This window comes from Neolamprologus multifasciatus, chromosome 13, assembly GCF_963576455.1.
Source record: "Neolamprologus multifasciatus chromosome 13, fNeoMul1.2, whole genome shotgun sequence".
Lineage (NCBI taxonomy): Eukaryota > Metazoa > Chordata > Actinopteri > Cichliformes > Cichlidae > Neolamprologus > Neolamprologus multifasciatus.
Genome location: NC_140451.1, coordinates 817,648 through 841,021, shown reverse-complemented (window position 1 = coordinate 841,021; position 23,374 = coordinate 817,648). Strand labels below are relative to the sequence as shown.

General features: G+C 43.0%; 1 protein-coding gene across 5 annotated transcripts in view; it reads left to right on the top strand.

Annotated features, from left to right (window-relative positions):
- The window catches only part of hspa12a (heat shock protein family A (Hsp70) member 12A), a 75,627-nt gene extending 52,869 nt beyond the window's left edge, over positions 1-22,758 (top strand). For 2 of the 5 annotated variants that reach the window (XM_085183211.1, XM_085183209.1), the window contains exons 5-12: positions 4,133-4,237; positions 4,646-4,762; positions 6,159-6,330; positions 13,384-13,473; positions 14,852-14,956; positions 15,034-15,292; positions 17,108-17,211; positions 18,854-22,758. In XM_085183211.1, the coding sequence (XP_085039337.1) occupies positions 4,133-4,237; positions 4,646-4,762; positions 6,159-6,330; positions 13,384-13,473; positions 14,852-14,956; positions 15,034-15,292; positions 17,108-17,211; positions 18,854-19,485 (1,584 nt within the window). In that variant the 3' untranslated portion in view covers positions 19,486-22,758. The remainder of the gene's footprint in view (positions 1-4,132; positions 4,238-4,645; positions 4,763-6,158; positions 6,331-13,383; positions 13,474-14,851; positions 14,957-15,033; positions 15,293-17,107; positions 17,212-18,853) is intronic. The other 3 variants (XM_085183212.1, XM_085183210.1, XM_085183213.1) reach the window with 2 other exon arrangements.
- The last annotated feature ends 616 nt before the right edge of the window (positions 22,759-23,374 follow it).

Sequence of the window (23,374 nt, the reverse complement as noted above, 5' to 3'; positions counted from 1 at the left end):
CGCCCCGAAGAGGCAGGGAGACGGTGACGAAATCTAAGCCTATGTGTGACCAAGGGCGATGTGGTGTCAACGTAACTTTATTTATACCCATAGCTAAATTTGCTTTACAGAAAACATGACAGCATTTGGCATCCATTTAAAAACACACATACCTAATAAAGATATAAACCTCCCTGTAGCACATATATAGTAATTTAATGTTTCAAATCAAAAGCAGTTCTTATTTAATTCAGTGACAGCAATGGGGACAAAGCTATTTTTATAACGCTTTGTCCTGCATCTCGGAAATAGAAACCTCCGTCCTGAGGGAAGAAGCTGAAATTCACCCCGTAGAGGATGGGAACCATTTTTAAGGATTGATAAAGCTCCTCTGTACCTGCTTCGAGTACAGGGAGGCGAAACAAGACTGTGGCTCACCTATCAGACGACTGGACCATCTCCATCGCTCGGCTGGAGTTTGCCTTGGGGATTAGACCTGTGAGACAGTATGCCCCTACACCAACCATGTGGTGGGAGGACCAGGTGAACGGTACCTTGGGTGAAGCGAACCAAGGGAGCGGAGCGGCGACTTGGCTGTAGTTTCTTATGAATTACCTGTGGGAATTGGCAAACACTAGAAAACGCTGGAGCTGTTTTCGAGACTCTGGGACGTCACCTGCCCCCTGGCCAAAGTGTGACCCATGAATGAGACAGTGGTGGCATGAAACGTACATTTTTCTGCTTTCACATATAAACGATTTTCCAGTAGTTGCTGCAGAACGCTCCTCACCTAAATCCAGTATTCCTCGAGAGATATGGAAAAGATCAGAGTCAGAAGCTAATCTTGAAAACTATGAATCCCTAACTTGCCAGTCAGCTGAGAAGCATGGTGCACTTCAGGGGATGGTTTTGTGCTTGGTCAGCAACTGGAAAAGAATCAGGAGAATCAAAAAAAGTAAAAACAAGGAAAGAAACAGGAAAACTCCACAGGAATCCCCTATGTCTATCCCCTATGATCAACTAGTCTGAAAGTAAGTTATACAGTAACAGTCAAAGACACACCTTCATTCATTTAAAACATTTCTATTCATTTAAAATACTTATGTGAGTATTTAATATAGCTACATATCAGCTCTACTGAATTTCTGAGTTTCACAAGCAGACATAGAGCTCACGTCACAACAGGCTTCAGTGACTTTACCAATATTATACATTTTAATATTGATCTAGCTGACATTAGGTTATGTACACAGCACGCAATAGGGCTTTGGAGCCTGATGTCACGGGAGGGGGCGTGGCCAGGAGTTTTGGTCAAGGGGCCATTTGAGCATGCCAAACAAAGGGTGAAAGTACACGGATAATGTGAGCCGTGGTTCGTACTTGGCGTGTTGTTGGTTGTAGTGTTAGATCGCACAATCGGGGAGGGAATAAGCTGGAAAATGGGCTCTTTTCATCGTTTCCCCTTCTAGAAGCAACGTCAGGCATCTCATGTATCGGGTATTACCAAAAGAAGTCGTCAGGCCTGGATAGCAGCGGTGAGACGAGCTGATATGGAGTTCTCTACCATAGATTTCTGTTGGTGTGCTGCTGGATAAGATAGTTAAGATTTGCTGCATTTTGGTAAATATGTTCCCAAGTGTGGTTGTCAAACCTCGTGAAATGAAACTTGTTAAATATTCTTAAAAATGCTGTGTTGTTTGTACAGTTCATTGTAACTTTCTATGAAGTGTTTTCAATAAAACAGAAAGGACATTTTTGGTTTTTTATTCAAGACTTGTTCAGATGTGTAGAAGTACATACACATGAAATGCAAACTATTAACTTGGCTACGCACAGCTGGCATCAATCGTGACCCACAAAATAAAACACTATTGGTTATTTAGAGCAGCCCTTTATTGAGAAATATTTCCCACTAGTTCAGGAGGACACACTTTTTGGAAGAAGTCTTGTGCTTTCTTCAAACGCGGTTCCCAGAAATCCACATCAGGGAAGCTGCGTATCACAGCAAACTCTCTTTGTGTCTGTGTCCTGTGCAGCCAATGCCTGCTGTATGCTGTCCGTTCAGTGTTTAAAAGGACAGTTAATCTCCAGATACATCTTCCCACAACAGTCACACATTGTGAGTCCGTCTGGAGACGCTCCGAGTTCTGGAACATTTGTGTTCACTAAAAACCGCATAAACTTTGCTGCCATTGTCTCGGTGTAGGCCTTTCGTGCGTCCTCTTCATGTGTAACGCCCCATCTCGTTTGCACAGTCGACACAGACTTCTCGAGGTTACACACACGATTCACAACACTGGTGTGTCCAAACTTGTAGCACGTACAGCATGCATCACTGAAGCTGCGACTCTCCCTGCACGCCAGCGAAACCAAGCAGGGGTCATGTGCTGAAATCTGTGTTTGTTTTGATTCGTGGCCTGCTAAAATAGTGCCGCGCTCCCACAATGCATGGCGGCTTTACGTCAACTCCAAAGCCCTATAGAGCCACATATTATAGAAGCCAAAGGTTCAAATTAGTTGGGAGCACCTTCACTTGTTAGGAAAACAGTTCTGTATACATCAACGGCTAACGTGTCTAACATAGTGTGAGAAATGCAAAAATAAAGAAATAACCAATAATATTCTTTCTGTGCACTGTATTTCTGCCAATGGCTCAGAGCCCGTTACTGCTCATAATTACAACACACTTTTCTACCACAGTCAACAGTTACTGAAGTAAAAGGATCATTACGTGGAAACTCAGGGAGTCCCTCCATCTGAGTCTCTCATAATCAGCTTGTTTTTGTACAATATTATTATGATGTAATAATTAATTAATTTAATTAATTAATGTAATTGCAAGGAGGTATTTCTGTAGTCTATTGATTACTAGATAGTGGAAAATAGGGGTGGGGAAAAGATGGATACTGTGTAGCATGGTGATATTTTGTTTGCTAATAATGTATCAATACAGCGACAGCAGAAATCGATACTTTGTTACAAAAAGGTTTTTGTGCTCTGACTTCAGAGCATGTTGATCCTTTTTCTGAGCAAGAATCCTGACATTCCTTCACTGTCCAAATGTGTTTAATAAACATGACAGTTTACTTATTTTAATTTAAGACATGTTTTATTTTAATGAAGTTTAAAACTTTTTTATTTAATGTAAAATTATATTTTGTTTTAATTTACTTTCAAATTCTTCAGTTGCTGAAGGGGCTGCATAGTTTTCATAAACTGCATAGTTCAGAATAGCTATAATTGTACCAGATGGTTGATTCAGTTAAGTTGGACTAGACTGTAATACAAACCGTTCAGTTTGTCAACAATCAAACTGAAATGAGAGAAAGACTGAGTGTGAGACTTTGATATTAGAGAAAATGATGATTGATAAAGTTTACCTTTATGTACAGAATCTGAATATCGCAAAATATTTTTAAAAATTGCAATAATATCGTATCGTGAGTTAAGTATTGTGATAATATCGTATCGTGGGATGTATGGTGATTCCCACCTCTAGTGGAAAAGGGGTGGGATTAAATAAGCTCATGCTTCTTCCTGCTCCTTTTTGAACATGAAAGTTATTTGTAGTTGTTTTTGCTCGTTTTCCTTTTGTTTTGCTTTGTTCATTTGTCTCTTTTAATTCTATGTTGTTGTACTTTTTCAACATGTTCAAAATAAAGATTCAATCAATCAATAATGAGGAGTTTTCTGAGTTATAGGCTCTATAGGGATATGTAAAAATGTTTCACTTTCTATTTTTTTCAGCAAGTACAGGTGCAGACGTGAGCCATGTGAAGTTTGAAAATCGAAAGAAAGACCACTGCCATTCAGCCCACCATGAGCTTAAATGAGGCTACTTGAAACATGCTGTTGCATCTGATAGAGACCTTTTTTTACATACATTATGAAACTGATGAACTAATGGCTGTGAGTCCTTCAGTGCCAGAATAGTTGGTGTCACTTCACAGACACTTTTTTAGCCCAGCTGTTTTTGTCAAATTTAGATGTTTACCTGTGACTGTGTTACAATAACTGATACGTCTAAACTGGTCATGGCTGTGTGGAGTAGATTGTACAGTGTGGCGTGGTAGCAGACGCGTGTGGACAATCCACAAAGGGAAAGAAACCTAGCAGTGATATATTGACTGTGATGTCTTCTCTCTGCAATCAGAACCTGTCCATCAACACTGACCTCCATGCAGCTAATGGGAAGCGTGTCAAAGCTCTGGACATCTTTGCCTATGCTTTGGCTTTCTTTAAGGAACAAGCACTGAAGGTAACACATGTTTTCTGTTCTCGTACTCATGCAAAGTAATATTTTCTCCTCTGATTAAGCTTCTGTTGACAAACATTGTGTGTAGAATTTAAATCAAAGCAAAATGCATTGATTAGCAAATCCTTTAAGGCCTATTTTATTTTCTCATTCTGAATTTAATGCATTTTAGTGTCAAAGCTTTATATGTTAGTAGTTCTGTTGGGCACACACTGAGCTTTAGCCTGAAGCCCATTCATAAACACTTCACAAACATTATGAATTAAAGGTACTACAGTGATGAAGCATGCACAGTGGACCAATCAGAGATGACTGCTTCTGAGCTCAGAGGCTCTGACTGGTTGCATGAACTCACAGTTAAACCTGAAATGCATCAGGATTAAATGGCGCGTTTAAATGTTCTTTCAACAGGAGCTGAGTGATCAGACAGGCGGCGAGTTTGACAACAGTGATGTCAGATGGGTGATCACAGTTCCTGCCATCTGGAAAATGCCTGCAAAGCAGTTCATGAGGGAAGCTGCTTACAAGGTAGACTCCTCCCCCACTCACCCACAAATGTGGTGGTGATTTTAACATTAAGTAGAAGTACTGTTGAGTGTCGTTGTGTCCATACCTGTAAATCCATCCATCCATGTTCTGCTGCTTATCTGGGTTCCCAGTCACAAGGGCTAAAATCTAATCATACCCAGACCTCCCTCTGCTTGGCCACTTCCTGGAGCTCTTCTTGGGGTACACTGAGTTCACTCCAGAGATATAATCACTCTAATGTGTCCCGAATCTGTAAAAATCCTCCTGCCAGCTGGACATGGCAAAAACACCTCACTTAGAAGATGTTGGGTCTGCCCCACATAGCAAATTGGTATGGCCCAGATCTGGCCCAAACAATGTGCTTACACATGGCCCACATACCTCAAAGAATGACGGCCCTTTGGTGGCCCAGACCTGGTTTGCCAGAGGTGGCCCACACATGGGCCAGCACAAGGCCAGTTGCAGACACGCTGGTGGTCCTGTGCTGGCCCATGTGTGGGCCACCTCTGGCAAACCTGATCTGGCCCACCAAAGGGCCGTCATTCTTTGCGGTATATGGGCCATGTGTAAGTTGTGTGCAGCCACGGGCCAGTTGCAGACACCCTGACCCTGTTCTGGCCCATAACAGTATCATCTCTGGCCCCAGATGTCAGCCTAATGTGTACCTTAATCGAGCCATGTAATAACAACATGCGCCGGAACATAATAGTGCAAAAGTAACATGACGAAACTCTGTTCAGACAGTGAATGGATTGACTCTTTTATAGCACTTTTCTAGTGTCCCAGTTTACTCAAAGTGCTCTATACAACATGCCACATTCACCCAGTCACATAATTTTCTCTAAACTGAGTGCTTTCTAACTACATTCATGCACATTCACACTCTTGACATGCAGACTGGAGGAGTCAGGGATCGAACCACTAACCGTCCGATCAGTAGGTGACCTGCTCTACCTCCTGAGCTACAGCCTGGGAAAGATGAGTAAACTGTCACTAGGTTTTGGATAAAGTGTACACTCACAAACCAGTCAAACCTGCATTTGAAACGTTGGCTACCATAGCAGTATAGTATTGCAACATGGCATTTAGGTCTTCTAACTAAAATGGGAAAGTGTAAGTGTCAGACTAAAAAGGGGAAGGTTTAATTGTAAATATTTTAATTGTGACAAAGCATAAGAGACCTGATGAGCTTGTAGATTAAAAAAGAAACCCCATTTTCTCAGGGGGCTGTAACCTATCCACCTGTCACAGGGTCAAAGGTACAGTTGTGACTAATAATTGAGCAAACACGGGTACCTCGGTGTGTACTACATGTGGACACAGTAGAAGAAGACAACAGAAACCTTTTCTTGTCCTTTAAAGCTGAAGTGTGTTGTGCTATTCTGCTCTTGTTTAGTCTGGTCTGGTGTCCCGGGAAAACCCTGAGCAGCTGATCATCTCCTTAGAACCTGAAGCAGCATCAATCTATTGCCGCAAGCTCCGCCTCCACCAGATGGTGGACCTGGGCACCCAGACCACCCAGAATGGCTTCAGCCCCTCTGACAATGTGGGCAGTGGGATGAGCCAAGGTATGTCTCATTAACAGATAAGAGATTATTCTGACGCCACGAGCATGTGTTCATGCACTCAGTCATGTTCAGTGTTTGGCAACATTGTTACTGCCATAATAACATAACATTTACCTTATGTTGTTTTCTTCATAGCATCACCAGGTAATTATTACACAACTTTTCAAAAACGATTCAAACACACCAACTCTTTTCTTTTGAGTCTTCACATTTCCCTTTATTTTTGCTTCTTCTCTGAGAAAACTAATCAGCTTCTTTAGATTCATTATCCATCAATCCGTACATTGTCTGTCACGTACAGGTCACGGGGGCAACAGTCTAAACAGAGCCCACACCTCCCTCTCTCCACCATCTTTTCTAGCTCCTCTGGGGGACACCAAGATGTCCAAAAGCCAGCCAGGAGATGTAATTGTTCCAGTCTGAGCTGGGTTTGCTCCCAGGCCTCATCCTGGTGGGACATGCCCCGCAGATCTCACCTAGGATGTGCTCAGGAAGCATCCTGGTTAGATGCCTGAAATGGCTCCTTTCCTTTGAAAGGTTTGACTAGTAGATCCTCTCCAGCTCTCTGGCATACATCCTCCCAGGGGGCTGAGAAGCTCGAGGCCCAACACACTCTCTGGTACACCCTCCTGAAGGGGGTCAGCCAGTCCAGAGGCAGTGTCCTTGCAGTGTTGCGTGTCAGCCATGCAAACTGCAACAGAAAGTTGGGAAAGTCAGGGTGAATCGTGGATGTTGGATAGAAACACTCTGCTTCACGGCTGAGCACGTCAGTCCCTGCAGTCACGTCCCTGCAGTCACGTCCCTGCAGTCACGTCCCTGCAGTCACGTCCCTGCAGTCACATCCCTGCAGTCACGTCCCTGCAGTCACGTCCCTGCAGTCACGTCCCTGCAGTCACGTCCCTGCAGTCACGTCCCCTCCACATTAGTGTTAAAGTTTCCCAGTGTTCAATTCGGTTCTTTTGTGTTCTTTATGGCCAAATAGACACAGAAGTGGTCCTTTTACTTTAAAATGATCTTTATTTTACATATATGGAGACCTGAGCACAAAACACACAACCCCAGGTCTGACGCACAAATGGAAGCCTTGATATTTATATACTTGCTCTCACGTCACAGCACACTTTACATTTCGGTCAAACAGCCGAGTTGGTTTCACTTTCTACTGCAGTTACCACGCTCTGCAAAAGCAGTTTCCTGTCAGCAGCTTTGGTACAGAGTGTACTCAATTAGGCCTTTCTTATATAAAGCAATATAATAATAATAATATAATAAATTTAAACCTCAACACCAGTAAGACAGTCGAGTCATCAGGTGGGACCAGTGTCTCTCGCCCTCAAACACCAGTTTGGGCTCTCTCCCACCAAAAAGTGGACGTCACATATATCTAAAACCAGTTTCAGCAACTGGGGGTTGGACCACCAATACGTCCACCTTCAGCTGCTGCCTGGGCCACAGTGCACTGGTCCCCTACAGCCCCTCCTGTGTGAAGGGGTGCAACCATGTGGCTTGTTGGGGCGGAGCATGGCTGGGCCCCGCGGCTAAGGCCAGACCACCAAATGCTTGCTCATGTTGCCCCCACTGACCCAAAATATAGGAATGTCATTAGGGGTGAAATTTCAACCTCCCATCTGAGCAAATTACTAATTATGGTTTTATTAGGCCTGGAAATGTAAACGCGTTAAACATATGGCATGTTTTCTATGCTTCCACATTAAAAGCAGGACAGAATCATTTCTAGTCTATCAAGCAGTGTGCCAGTGATGCAAGGTGAAAATGTTAAACTGATCTATACAAAAAGGAGCAGCAAGGAGCTCTCTGTGCTTTCTTTCTCACATATTTAAGTTTTATTTGGTGCACAGCATGTGTTCATCACCACAACCAAAACAGAAGACTTACAAGGTTCATCGTGAGTCTGCATAAAGACAAACTCCACATTCAAAGAGTCGTTTTGGCCTCGCTTGTTTCCATTTGCATTGTTGGTTCTTTTGTGTATCCATGGATACGAATGAGTTTGCTCTAGTTGTGCACACTTTTATACACGTGCACAAGACCAAATATACTGCAAATACACTGCATGTATACTGCTTGTATCACAGTGCCAGAAAACTGATTCTGTTCGTCTGAAGTTAGAAGTCTGCAGTTTCAATGGTGACAGTTTACCTACCAATCATTATTAAATTGAAGCCATTGTTCTAGGGCTGCACGATTTTGCATAAAATGAGAATCACGATTCTCTCACGATTTTCTTTTCCAGTATAAATATTTATTGCGCTTATTAACTGCACATCAACTTCGTAACAGTTGAGACTGAACATAAAAACAACAAATGTCTCACGTTTTGTCGTTGCTGCAAAATGTTGTACTGCTTGAAATTGCGTCTCCACCGTTGCTCGACGCTGCGTGTATAGAGCAGGTAGTGCAACAATAGAAAAACAGTTGGGACGGCACTGTGTAGCGTTTGTCTAGGGTGTTGATCATTTTCCTAAATCCCTCGTTTTGCACTGTGTTGATGGAGCCATATCTTTGGTCAGGTGATAAGTGATAGCCTCCGTAATTTCTTTGTGCCTGCGGGAGGTCGACAGGTATAGGGAAGCGCTGTATAAGGTTCCCGTTATTGATGTTTGGGTGGTTGACCGGGACGGATTTTCTCCTGTCACTTTCTCGTCATCCCTGACGTGCTCTCCGGTGTTTTTCCTGCTAATTTTAGCAGCCAGCTTCTGTATCACGTGGTATAAGCTCCGCCCTCGTCATTTGTTGAGCAGGAAGAGTGAGCGCTTGTTTTCATGCAGATTACGTCCCGGATCAAAATGCGGTACAATCGTCGTCTTTTTTCTTTTTTTTTAAATCGTTGTCATTTGGAAATGAGATCGCACATAAGTATGAATCGAGATCGCGATTTTCTAACGATTAATCGTGCAGCCCTAATTGTTCATCATTAAGTAAACGGTGCTAGTTTATTGTGTATAATGGGGGAAACTTGAATCCAGCTGAGTCTCAGGCTCAGTCTTGGATGTGATGAAATGTTTCTGACACTGAAGACGTCCAGATGAACAAAATCAGCGTTCTGGGATTTCCTCACCTGGATGATCGAGCACGCATCATCACATCGCTCTAACACCTCGCTTCCTAAAAGGCATCGTCAAAGCTTTAGAGTAACATATGTTCCATTCAGTTTGTAGGGTTAATGCTAACTGTACACTGTCTGTACAACACGAGCATGAGTTCAGAGTAGAGGAGTGTTGTGCTGGCACTGCCTGCAGCTCAGACCTCAGCTACAGGCGGGCTATAAAACACAGAAATGCATAGAAAGATCAGAGTTTGTGTCATAGCTGTGTGAAGGCAGGAGGGAATGGTGAACCCAAGAGCAGGACTCACGGAGGCAAATGTGAACTCAAAACACCCGGCTTTATCGGGAGATTGCAGACTGAACAGAAAACTAAAACAAAGCAAATAAACTAACAGGCAAACAGAACAGAGTCGAATGAGGGACGACGCAGACACTAAATACAAGAGGTGAACAGGACTAAGAGGAAACAGCTGGGAGGCACGGCTGACACTAAATACACAGATGAGACGGGGAGACCTTCAAAGTAAAACAGGAAATGCACAGACTGGACTCAGAGACACGGTACAGACAGAGGGACATACATCAAAACACAGAAACATGATCAGAACGAACTAGAACATCATAATAACGATAAACACAAACTGCTGAGTCAGGACCATGACAGTTTGTAATCGTACAGAAACCCTTCATTGGTTTTGTTCAAGCAGAAAGCAGTCAGGGCTTCAGAGATTCAGAGCAATTGAAAACAGACCTTTGAAATGTGCGTTTTTGCAACAGACTCTACAGTTCAGGTGACGATGAAGACATCAGGAAACGAGTATCTCTGCATATGGAGAACATATTTCTAGCTGTAACTGGTCCCCTGAAATGGTCCCCCAGTACAAACAACAAAAATGAATAATAATATTAACCCTGCTGACATGCCTAAATGCAGTGAGATGCTGCCATGAGAATGGCTGAAATCTAGCTAACAAAGTGTCCTGTAAGTGGTGACGGCCCCTCCTCAGTGAACAAGTCTCAGTATTATTAGAAACAATCGTTTAAAGAGGATTTAAAGCAGGGGTGTCAGTTCTGTCATTTTCTGAGCTTTCCTTGCAGATAGGGAGGATCCCTGTGAAAAGTCAAGTGCATGCATCTCATCTCACAGTACACACACGAGTCCATAAGAAATAAGCTGTCAGGATATTAAAGACTATTGAACTTCAACACGACTGCAGCTTCCTTTGGATGTGGATTCCCACTGAAGCATATTTTTCCTCACATGGTTACATCTGTAATGTTTATGTTATGTCTATATTGATTGGTTTGGATTGATCCTTCAGGTATCATTTAGCCTGAGACTCTTGTACATAACTACTGGTTGTCCGTCCCTCTCTGCATCATGTGTAATTAAAGTTCTTTATAGTTGGACTGAACATTTTGCTCTGGTAAAAATGAAAGTTTACACTGAATGTTTTTAGAAAGATGAACTCAGATAGAGTCTCTCTGTTAACAGGGTAAGTACCACAGGAGGGCGCAGGAACTAAACCTTTACTTAAAAAGCATCATTAGCTGTCTCAGCTAATCACAGAACAATCTCTCAGCTTCCTGTTAAACCTCAGCGTTTGTTACTACTCACAATAACATTTTATTAGAGCAGCTGCATGCTGCAGGTATTACAGGTACTGTGCTGCAGTGGTTTGTATCATATCTATCTAATAGACTCCAATTTGTGCATGTAAATGGAGAGTCCTCTTCACACACTGAGGTTAATTATGGAGTTCCACAGGGTTCAGTGCTAGGACCAATTCTGTTTACATTATACATGCTTCCCCTAGGCAGCATCAGAAGACATAGCATACATTTACACTGTTGTGATCTCTGGCTCTGTTTCAGAGTTTGTCTTTTCGCCCTTCTTCCCCAGCTGGTTGTGTCAAATGAGCCTCATTCCCCAGCCTGGTCCTGTTTCTTCACATTTGTAGCACAAAAAGGACCCATCCGTCCACACAGCGCTGCAGGATGATTTTATTTACATGGTCTTTCTTTATAGCAGCTTTTCAGCTGCACATCTCTCTCTCTTCCAGGCCACGCCACCTTCTAAAACAGGAAAGTGTGATGATGTCAGGTGTGCTGGCTAACTTTAGGCAGTCCTTGCTGAAGTCAGTTAAAAACATTTGTCAGAGCTGGGAAGGAATCTAAATATTGCTCTAGGTCAGGTTTCACACGATGTAATTATTATGTGTGAGCCGAGTCTTCAGCCCTGCTGAGAATCCATGCAGGTTAGGGTGAGACTTTGATGGACGCATCACGCAGCCAATCACTGCAAAGGCAGACTGGAATCATACCATTGTGTGAAAGAAGGAAGTGGGGCAGACAGCAGGTGTAGAGATGCAGGCCAGATGCACAGAGACACTGAGGCCTTTAACCCAAGTGGGTCGGGAAAAAGGCAACGAGCGAAAACATGAAGTGAGCAGAATCTGTCTGCATTTCAGTGACGTGGAGACTTGATCGAATCAGGAGCTAAAGTCACAACCGTCTTTGTTTTCAGCAATTTTCCATCATGGAGAACAAACGGTTTGACAATTGTCCCGGCCTTTAACCTCAGCTTAACAGACCTAACTTTGATCGGCCTCTCACCACAGACAAGCACAAGCATAAACTCTGGACCTTAAACTATATTTTCTAAAGTTTTACACAAAGTAATTAAGCAATAAACAGTTAACTTGTTGAACCTCCGTTCCCCTTACCGGGGGTGAAAGGGTGAACAGCTGGTTTAACAGGATGTACTGCCAGATGTTATTTAAACAGATGTGTGGTATCCATAGAAACATCAGAGTCTCAGCTAAAACCATTTCAACAACCATGAAACAGCTAACACAGCAAACAAAGTTCAGGTAAACAGATTCGACAAACAGAGGATGTTCGCCCACAGAAAAATCCATCGAGCTGTGACGTTTTCTCTGAACACTGTTTGAACCCCACAACACGGTGCATCACAACCGGTCCACACATGACGGATCGGGACCCGGCACAGAGTGATATAGCATGCACGGTGACGTGCCTGGATGATTGCCATGAATTATGCATCGGGGAAGCTGATTGGTCTAAGCTGAGTAGATGACACAACACAGAGGAGGCCGCCTGTCAAGGACGCTGCAGTCGGTTTGCTAAAGCTAAATGTGTGGTCGCGCAGAGAGAGGTGTGGCCGCCCTGCTCCAGGGCCCGTCTGTTGTCATGTGGAGGCAGTGTTATGTGTTACTGCTGGGTTGCCACTCTTACTTGTGCTACTATTGGTTATAACATACAAAGCTGGAGTGTAAGCGAGAGTTAGAAATCTGCATTTTCATGCTTTATTCTTTTATCGTCTTTCCGGCTCAAACCAAACCAAACGTGTGGACGGACACATCTGTGGGACTTCAGCTCCCAACTGCATGTCGCTGGCAGTGGATCAAGTTTGTGACTGCAAATGCTGATTGGTTGATAAGACCTAACCTCCCCATCGTGCAGAAATCACTGGTATGCAGCTCCTGTAGTTCAGGGTTGGTGACATCACCAACACGCTACAGACCGTCTGTGGTGGAAGAAAACAGAGTTAATCTGCAGACGAAAAGGGAGTTTTTCCTTCCCACTGTCGCCGCTCCTGGAACGTTGTCCAATAGTTTGGGTTTTCTTTAACTTCCAAGCTAAAGTGTCCTGAGGTGACTGTTGTGACATCTATATGAGACTGAATAGATCCATTTTCCCCTTAGGTTCTGTGCATGACGTCGTATATCATGTTCTGTAGTGACTGTATGTATGTATGCCAACCAAATGACCCGTTTAATAATCATTTTAATGAAACTGTTCCTGAAAAGACCTCTATAGAGATCACACCACAGTCCTGCTCATAGGTTCATCTCAGGCTGCTGCTTGTCTCACACCCCACTGTATATGAGCCCCACAACGTCTCATAGCAACGCTTCCTGCCTTTATCAGACTCACCAGAACACTCTCTTTCTGTTAACAAGCAGCTAAGGAGCATGTACGGCGCAACCGGCAGAGCCGCACGTTTTTGGTGGAAAATGTCATAGGGGAGCTTTGGTCGGAGCTGGAAGAAGGTAGAGTCTCTCTCTTCTTTTACTCATCTGTTCTCTTTTACTGTAGGCCGCCTCCTTTGGCGCTTTCATGTTCTGTCATCCTGTCATAGATTAAGAGATTATTATAAACCTAAGATTTAGAGAATTGGCACCAAACGTATAAAGAAATAAAAAACTCAAGTGTTCAGAAACACTGACGTAGTTTGAGCATCATTCAGCTGCTGGCCTGGCAGAAGGTAGGTCCACACATTTGATTAGGCAGTTTCTGACACCACCACAGCGGGGATGTGTGTCCAGCATGGAGCCAAATAACACTGATCATCATTTGATTCCACTAACTGGGAAAGGCGGGGTCAGCCAGAGGGACGCATTGCTGTGGTTGGTTGTTGTTGGTCATATCAGAATAAGCAGTCACCCGACAGTATTACAGCCTCCCTATCAAATTAGTTTCTGTTCCTTCAACACACACGTGTGGTTTTAGAGCCACTTTAAACTGAGCTAATCGTCTTTTCTTTACAAACTGTTCCTTTTAGGTGGGAAAAGAGCCCAGCTGAGGTTTTAAGGCTTATTCAGGAAACCCATCAGCGGCACAGCTCTGCTAAATGAACACATAGCAAACAACCAATCACAGCACAAACCACTGGAAACCTGCTTCACAGGCTTGATAGCTCATTAGCATCTCTGCTCTTGAACACTGGACAAATGCTAACCTGCAGCTGACAGTATCAGTCTGCTGAACGCCGTCCTGCTAGCGAGCTTTAATAACCACGGGAGCTTTGGTTTCTGTGTTGTTCCCATGTCACAGCCGAGTGGCTCTGCTGTTACACACCCTTCATCTTTAAAAGTTCTGACTAAAATAATACAAAGATTGTAATTATTGCTTTCAACATGGATACATGTTAACTTTTTGTATCATATTTGATACGTGAGTTTCTGAGACTTGTATCTCATCAACATGATCAATATTTGCCATCATTTCAAAATGTTATGGACAAAACTCTTGTTTTTGTCTAAAATTAACATTGTTGTTAGCAAAAAGTTGTCAAAAACACTCAATGTATCAAATGCAATACAAAACATACACATAATAAATATATCAAACACAACACGATAAAGCAAAGAACACATTTTGTGGAGGGTTCATAAACACCTCAGTTCTAAAACATCTGAATTTTCTGGCTATTTTCTGATGGGTTGGGTCTTACAGGGTTAATAGAGAGGCTATTAAAACTGTTAGCTCCACCCATCCTGAGGGGTTTGCTTCCTTCTACACTGCCTCAGAAGTTTACAAGGATTTAGGTCAGCAGTGCTCTTCAGACAAAGTCATGTTCCTGTAAACGACACGGTGCATGCACTTCGTCTCACGCCACGCTTCTCGCCTGCTCACTCCTCTGTACAGGTGACCGATATGTGGTGGTGGACTGTGGTGGAGGAACAGTTGACCTGACTGTCCATCAGATCCGTCTTCCAGAAGGACATCTGAAAGAGCTCTACAAGGCTTCGGGTAAAACGCGTGTAGCGTAACGCTTTGCTAAAGCATCAGACCGTGTTCATGTGACTCACAGCTGTCTGTTTCCTCAGGTGGCCCCTATGGGTCCATTGGGATTGACTATGAATTTGAGAAGCTGCTGTGTAAGATCTTTGGCCAAGATTTCATTGACCAATTTAAGATAAAGAGGCCAGCTGCGTGGGTGGATCTGATGATTGCATTTGAGTCTCGAAAGAGAGCCGCAGCCCCTGACAGAACCAACCCTCTCAATATTAACCTGCCCTTCTCCTTCATTGACTACTACAAGAAGTTCAGGGGCCACAGTGTGGAGCATGCTCTGCGCAAAAGCAAGTGAGTGTAAACAGAAAACCCTGGACTGACATGAGCGTCTGTATAATCCTGACAGCGCTCGTTTGCTTTGGATTCAGATTTAATCTGAATTATATTGACTCTGTGATTTCATGTTGCAATATTTCTTGATCACATTTGATTCTGTACACGATCCAAAAGGTTGATTCTGTTCATCTGGACGTTTTCAGAAACGTTTCATTATCATCAGGTGGCTTCTTCAGTCTCAGCTGACTGACATCAGGACATCAGGGGACCTCCCAGCCCACTGAGGAACAATGGGCTGGGAGGCCAGTTCCTCAGTACTAGGGATGCACTGATACCGGTATCGGTATCAGTGCATCCCTACTCAGTACCATTCTAAACGCTCCGTCCAGATGAACAGCCTTTTGGGATTTACTGACCTGGATGATTGAGCATCCATCAAGACAGATTATGCACATATTAGTTTTTTATCTTGTCAACATTTTGACTAAGATGAAATTTTAAAAGTGTGAAAAAGTGTTTGTCCCCTTTATTCAGCTGAATTACTCTAGCAACCGCCAGGCCCGATTTCTGCCACACCTGTTCTCAATAAACCACTTAAATAGGACCTGCCTGACAAAGTGGAGTAGCCCAAAAGATCCTCCAAAGCCAGACACCATGACGCCATCCAAGGAAACTCAGGGACAAATGAGAAACAAAGTAACTGAAATGTTATAAAGCCATTCTAAAGCTGTAGAACTCCAGCGAACCAAAAGTGACAGATATTATCCACAGATGACGAAAACACACAACAGTGGTGAGCTTTCCCTGGAGTGGCTGGCCAACCAAAATGACCCCAAGAGCACAGCAACGACTCTTGCAAGAGGTCACTGAACCCAAAACAACCTCCAAAAAACCACAGGGCTTACTTGCCTCAGTTAAGGTCAGAGTTCATGACTCCACCATAAGAAAGACACTGAGTTCCAAACCAGCCGAGCAACAGGAACATAAAGACCGCTCTCAGTTTCTTGATCTTGAATCATCTTGACGAGTCCCAAGACTTTTGGGGAAAGCAGCATGTTACCAGCAGTAAAATGAGGTGGTGGTAGTGTGATGGTCCGGGGCCGTCCTGCTGCCTCAGGACCCAAAGACTTGCTGTGGTAAATGGAGCCATCAATTCTGCTGTCTACCAAAACACCCTCAAGGAGAATGTCCAGCCATCTTTTCAAGACCTCAAGCTGAAGCACACTTGGGTTCTGCAGCAGGACGATGATCCACAACACACCAGCGGGTCCACCTCTGAATGTTTCAAGAAAAACAAGATGAAGACTTTGGAGTGGCCGAGTCAAAGTCCTGACCTGAATCTGATTGAGATGCTGTGACATGACCTTGACAAGGCGACCTCGACACCTACACAGCGTTTATCAGAAACGCTCGATTGCAGTTGTTGCTGTCAGGGTGGCCTAGTCACTTATTAGGTTTAGGGGGCAATTACTTTTTCACACTGCTGTAGCTAGTGGCTTTGTAAGACTGGAGGCTGTGCTAACACGTTAACAGGCTAAGAGATGCTTTAAGTTTCTGGATCATCACCTGAAGCAAAAGTCTTTTTTTGATTTCTATCTCTGACTTGCATTAATAAACAGTTAAACTCTTGCATTTTTAGTCCCATTTGTAACAAACATGTCTGGATTAGAACAACAGTTCAGTTGTATCATTAGTTACATTTTGTGCTGTCATTTATAAATATGAGACACTGCAGTGATGTTTTTGATCATTTATTGTAACGAACTAATGATCTGCCTGTGAGCTGAAGTGAATACAGTGTATGTAACAGAGGCTCTCCTCTCTTTCCAGTGTGGACTTTGTTAAGTGGTCATCTCAGGGGATGCTGCGGATGAATCCAGATGCTATGAACTCCCTCTTTAAGCCCACCATAGACCACATCATCCAGCATCTCAGTAAGCTACATTATAACACCTGCATAAACACGCATCGCTCACCTTAGAGTCAAGCGAGTTGCAAAGTAAATAATAGTATTTGCATTGCTAATAATAATACATTTTTTGTTTTGCAGTAAAACTGCAATGACAACCTTTAGTCACCGTGCCACTGCTCTCAAGTAACTAATGGGGAAAATGACCCTTACATGTACAAATGATCATATAAGTATTGAACATCACAAGTCTTCACTGGGATCAGTAACATTCTGTTCAATGTGTTTTTGTGGTTGGTCACTCCCTAACTCCACACAGCCTAGATCAGGGGTGGGCAACTCCAGGCCTCGAGGGCCGGAGTCCTGCAGGTTTTAGATGTGTCCTTGATCAAACACAGCTGATTAAAATGGCTAAATTATCTCCTCAACATGTCTTGAAGTTCTCCAGAGGCCTGCTAATGAACTCATCATTTGATTCAGGTGTGTTGACCCAGGGTGAGATCTAAAACCTGCAGGACACCGGCCCTCGAGGCCTGGCGTTGCTCACCCCTGGCCTAGATAATCCACAGTTTCCTCAACCACATGAAAGTAGGTCACATTTCTTAAGGATGGATGGGCCTGCTTCAATACAGATAGTGATTATAGCTATTTATTATAGCATAACATAAATAAAATAAAACCCCTGTAGCCTCCTCGCGCAGCTGTTTTTCTGTGACATTTGTAATGCATTTGAAAACACTGCAAAGACAGTGCTACAATTGAATTCAGTTTAATGTATAAAGTGCGAACTCACATCAACAGCTGCCTCTAATTGTAAATATGTTACAGTAGTGGAGAGAAACCCAGCAGTTAGACAATCCTCCATGAGCAAGCATTTGGCATCAGTGGGAAGGAAAAACGTCCTTTAAACAGGAAGAAACCTGCGGCACATGTATGTGAGGAGAACGAGTTTGAATTCAATTCTGGATTCAACAGGAAGCCAAAGAAGAGAAGCTAACGTGGGAGAAATCTGCTCTCTGCCAGTTTAAGGCCCAAAGTGAGGAATCTAATAAACAATCTGCCTAATATCCACACGTTATCTCAAGACAGACATCAAAGGAAATCCACAAACTTTAATGAAATTTAAACACCAAAACTTGCTCCAGTGTCAGAACCAATTTAAAATGAGTAAGTACTGTCACAGTGGAGTTTTCAGCCCTGCATGACAGCTTCCTGCCATCATTGTGTGCATGAATAGAAGATCGCACTGACGAGCGAAAACACTGAGAGATAATAACATTGATTATCTGATTGGAAGGATTTTCTAGAAAGCATGAAGACTTTTACAAACCTGCTGTGGCCAGATGATTAGCATCTGTAAAGCAGCAAGGCCAAGCTTCATAAACCATGTTATTTTGGTTCAATTCGATTCATTTACATGACGCCAAATCACAACAACAGTTGCCTTGAGCTGCTTCATATTGAAAGGTTAACCCGGTGCCATACACAGAAAAGCCCAACAATCACGAGCTGCACTTTGACAACAGTGGGAGGAGAGTAAGGCGTCCTTCAGAACCACTGGTGGTGGTCGTGAAATTCAAATCCAGCTGTTTATCAATGAAAGAGAGGTATAAACAGCTGTGCACTCACTGGGTGTGAATAAAGGCATTTCTGTGTTTCTCCTGCAGCTGAGCTCTTTGAGAAGCCAGAAGTCAGTGACATCAAGTTCCTGTTTTTAGTGGGAGGCTTTGCCGAGTCGCCCTTGCTGCAGCAAGCTGTCCAGAACATGCTTCAGGGCCACAGCCGCATCATCATCCCCCACGACGTTGGCCTGACCATCCTGAAAGGCGCTGTCCTGTTTGGCCTGGACCCCAGTGTGATCAAAGTCCGCCGCTCGCCACTCACGTACGGGGTTGGCGTCCTCAATCGTTTTGTGGAGGGGAAGCACCCACCGGAGAAGCTGCTAGTTAAAGATGGAACGCGCTGGTGCACGGACGTCTTCGACACCTTCATAGCCGCGGACCAGTCTGTGTCGCTTGGCGAGATGGTCAAGCGGAGCTACACGCCGGCGAAACCTTCCCAGCAGGTTATCGTCATCCATGTTTACTGCTCCGAGAAGGAGAACGTGGGCTTCATCAGCGAGCCCGGCGTCAGGAAGTGTGGGACACTGCGCTTAGACGTGAGCGGAACAGAAAGTACAGCGGCACGCCGAGAGATCCAGACGCTCATGCAGTTCGGCGACACGGAGATCCGAGCCATGGCGGTGGACGTGTCGACCGGACGCACTGTCAAAGCTAGTATTGATTTCCTCAGCCATTAAGCATCAAAAGAGAAGTCCAGTCGGAGCTGTGGAGACGCTAACAGCTTACACATACACACAAACACACACCTGCAGGCGTGTGCTGGCAAGGTTCAGTCGTTTCAGCACTAAAGTGATGATGTGTGCAAACTTAAACATTCAGCTTCAGCGTATCATCGAGGTAAGAAGAGAGGCACTAATGAGAGCTTAGTCTGTTTTAGGTTCGTCACTTCACCACATCTGTCGAGTTTCATGGATAAGCAGCTTTCTAGTGGTCATCCCCTCCAAGGAAACCCCCGAACCCAGCGATGATAACAGCTCCTGACAGAAGCTTCTTCATACTTTAATCTATGTTATGCAGATCTACTGCCTCTGGCACAGAGAGGAACACGTACGGTCAATTCATCTTTGTTGTTGTTCTGAGACGATGAAAAGGTCAGGATACATCCTCAGAAAACACAAAAATATCTTAATGTTCTTCTATATAAACTTGTGTCATGTTAGTTCTGCAATATTCAGCCCTTTGAATGGTTCCCTCGAGGGCCAAACACAGTTTTCCTTATATATGGCCAGTCTGCCCACTGGACGACTTGCAGGCATCTTCCATTTGTGAGATTGCTAGCTTAAAAATTACTAGCATTACTATGTAAAATGTTCAGCTGTGTTAACGCTGTGACATCTTTGGGTAGCTGCTACGAGTGAAACAACGCTGACTCGCTGACATTTACCAAAACTAAAGTTACAGATATTCACTATATCATTCTTAATACGCAGAAATATTAATTTGAGTCCTTTTGCTCATTTTCCATTAATGGGAGATGTGAGAGTTGTTTTTAGATTGAATTTAGCTTCCAGCATGGGCCGACTCTCACTGTCAGGTTCATTATTACAACCTATGAACAACATCCTGCATAGACGTTTAATACTTACATACATAAGAGATCATATTTGTGCTTCGCCTGTAGCAACGTACTTTCTGTTTACAGCCTCGTGTAGGGTTTGGTGCACTCGTGGTAGTCACTGTACATCTGCAGAAATATGGGTTTTTACTCAACCGAGGTTGCTGATTTCTTCAACTTTTATTAGCCTTCGTCCACCGCTGGAGTGGAAAGCTTCTTCTCCCAGGAAAAACATGCTGCCCTCTTCATGCTCTGGTTTAATGATCAAGCCTTTAGACCCACTACTGCACAGACGAAGGGAACCCGTGTAAAGGCTGAAGGTGTGGTGCTTCTATTGCAACTACATTTATATTTATAAAGTATATAGCCACTTTAACCATTAGGCTGAATCATGCAAAAGCACCAGCTTGGCCCTTTGATGTAATCCAGTCTTATATCTGATTCCAGTAATGTGAAATGTGCTGCAAGCTCAATCCTACAGAGAGAACAACCACCAATCTGCTTAACCGTGGCCTTTATTAGTTTTTGCTTCTGATTATCAGCTGTGGAGAGAATGACCCCGCCCACTCGACCTCTTTGCTTGCACGTATAAGGTGCAACAGGCCAGCTGAGACAAACAACAGTGTATTTATTTCTGTAAATACAGTATTTAAATATTGTACAGATTTTTAGCATCGTACGAGCAATTTCAAAGCCAAGAGTGCATATGTCTGTTTTTGTGTACGTGCACGTGAAGGAGAGAAGAAAGCTCGTTCTGTCACATGGACATCCTCAACATTTCTTTCTCACCAGAGCGTGAGAGTTAGAGGCTTTTTGTGTTTCTTCAAAGACCAGATGCGTCACCTTACTGTCACTTTGCAATCACACAAAAAACTTGAATACCTTTGACCTTAAAGATATTTCAGCCCGTAGGGTTACATGGTTCCACCATCTGAATGTGCACGGCCCCGTTGGACCGCACACGTTCAGATTCTCTTCATTAAAGTGTGAGGCACAGTCACCAATAATCATGCAGGTAAAATCTCCAAAAAAGTCTCAATCATGATAGTGCCTAGCATGAATAAATGTGATGTTTGTCACCACCAAGAACATACAGTGCTTACTTTCACCTGCAGTTCATAAACACATCGTTTGTCCCTCAGTGGAGGAAGATCCGTATTTGAATGAGCAGAACTGGAATGTGCAAACCCTGATTTCATAGCTTAGCCTGTTTTTGACTTAAGATTAATTTGTTGAAACGTCAGATTCAGACTTTAACTGTTGGCCTTTGTAGTCTCAGTGTTGCACAGATGTAGGAGGCAGTCTGCCCTTTAACAGTCGTTGCATTAGCGCCATATTATTGTTTAAATTTCATGCTTTGGAAAGTTACAAATACAAGTACTTTGATGCATACTCAGTATACATCAGCACCCCCAGGTGCCGTCATTAGAGTGGCACCTGTGGAGCACACTGACAGAGTCAGCAGGAGATTTAGGAGGAAAAACAGTCTCAGCTGCAACAAACTCCCTTTGGGTTGTTGGCTTATATAATCACACTTTTTGAATTCCATTTTTTGGTCCAGATATGCAGCAGTTACGAGTTGTGTCTGAATTATTACAGATTTCCTTTGATCCTTTGTTTGAACTGTGAATTAAAGCTGGTCTCGCCTTTCAGTGTAAGTGTACAAAGCTGCACAAGCTCCAGTGCCCTCTGCTGTCTTCAGCACTCTTTCTGCACGTTTTGCATGTGTCACATAGGAATGGCTGCTATTACTAATACACAAAACCACGCTTAACTACTGATGTTTCCTCTGGTAGTGTCCTCTTTTTGAGCTCTGGTGTTTGAGCTCAAACGATGGCAGCTCGTAACAAACACTGATAATGAACTAATAACCTTTTATTTTACACGTCTGCGTTCACAAAGCATAAATGTAAGACTCTAATAGCACCGTGGTTTTCTTGTTTAACATTAGATGATTGCTGTGTTTTGTACACCTTTGAGTGTTATGTGATGCACAGGGTACTGTTATGTAGCAGCTTTTTACCTAAAGCTATAACAAGATTAGCAGAAGACATATTTAGCTGACTTTATTCTTGGCGTGTGAAGCATCATTTTTGGTCAATGAGTCAATGATTTCAGGTTATTTGGATGTGATTTGAGTAGCACTCTAGTCAGCTTGCGTTGTCTTTAAGCATCTCCTTAAGACTCTCTAGAAAATCCAAGAATTCAGAAGATTTCTCAGCTAAAATCACCGAGCTTGTTGTAAGGATCACCTCAGCCACTCTGGAACGCAAAAACTAAGCAAACTTTATTGTTTAAGCAAAGACATTTTTATGTTTATTATTTTTCATGCAGTACTATGTGTATTTTACCAATGCCAGATATTCACTGTCACTAATAAAATGTTTATTTCAAATTGTTTACTGTACTTTCTTCAGCTTAGTTAAAATGGGGTCATTTCATAGGTCTTAGTAGCAGAGCCAAGGCAACCAACAATTAAAATGTTAAAGTTATGCAAAGTGTGTTTATCTATGCTAACATGTGCAACCACAGCCTGGAGTTAAAAATGTATGATTAGCTATCTAATTTTAGATTTAGCCCTTTGTATTTCCTAACACACCGACCAACGTTTTAATGGTTTTATCAGCAGGTCTGTTAGAGCCAAGCTGACAACATCTGAAGAACAATGGCTGCATGTTTGTGAAGCAACACTGCCACCAAGTGGCTCTAATGAGGAATGAGCTGGCTCTACCCTGGTTTTATTATTGTGAGACATCAAGGACTCCACTTTTTTAAAAGAAAAAAAGTTTGCTCGTAGGGCTAGCATGTTATTTTTGACACGAGTTCTCAAAGCACTGCAGACCTCATTTTAAAGGCTGCAAGTAATTTCCATTTTCATTGAATTTAGTTAATTATTTAGGAGATTAATTAATTACCATTAATTTAATTACCATTAATTAATGTAATTTAATTATTTGTTTTAATTTTTTTTTAATTTAAATATAAAATTATTATTATTATTATTAATTTAA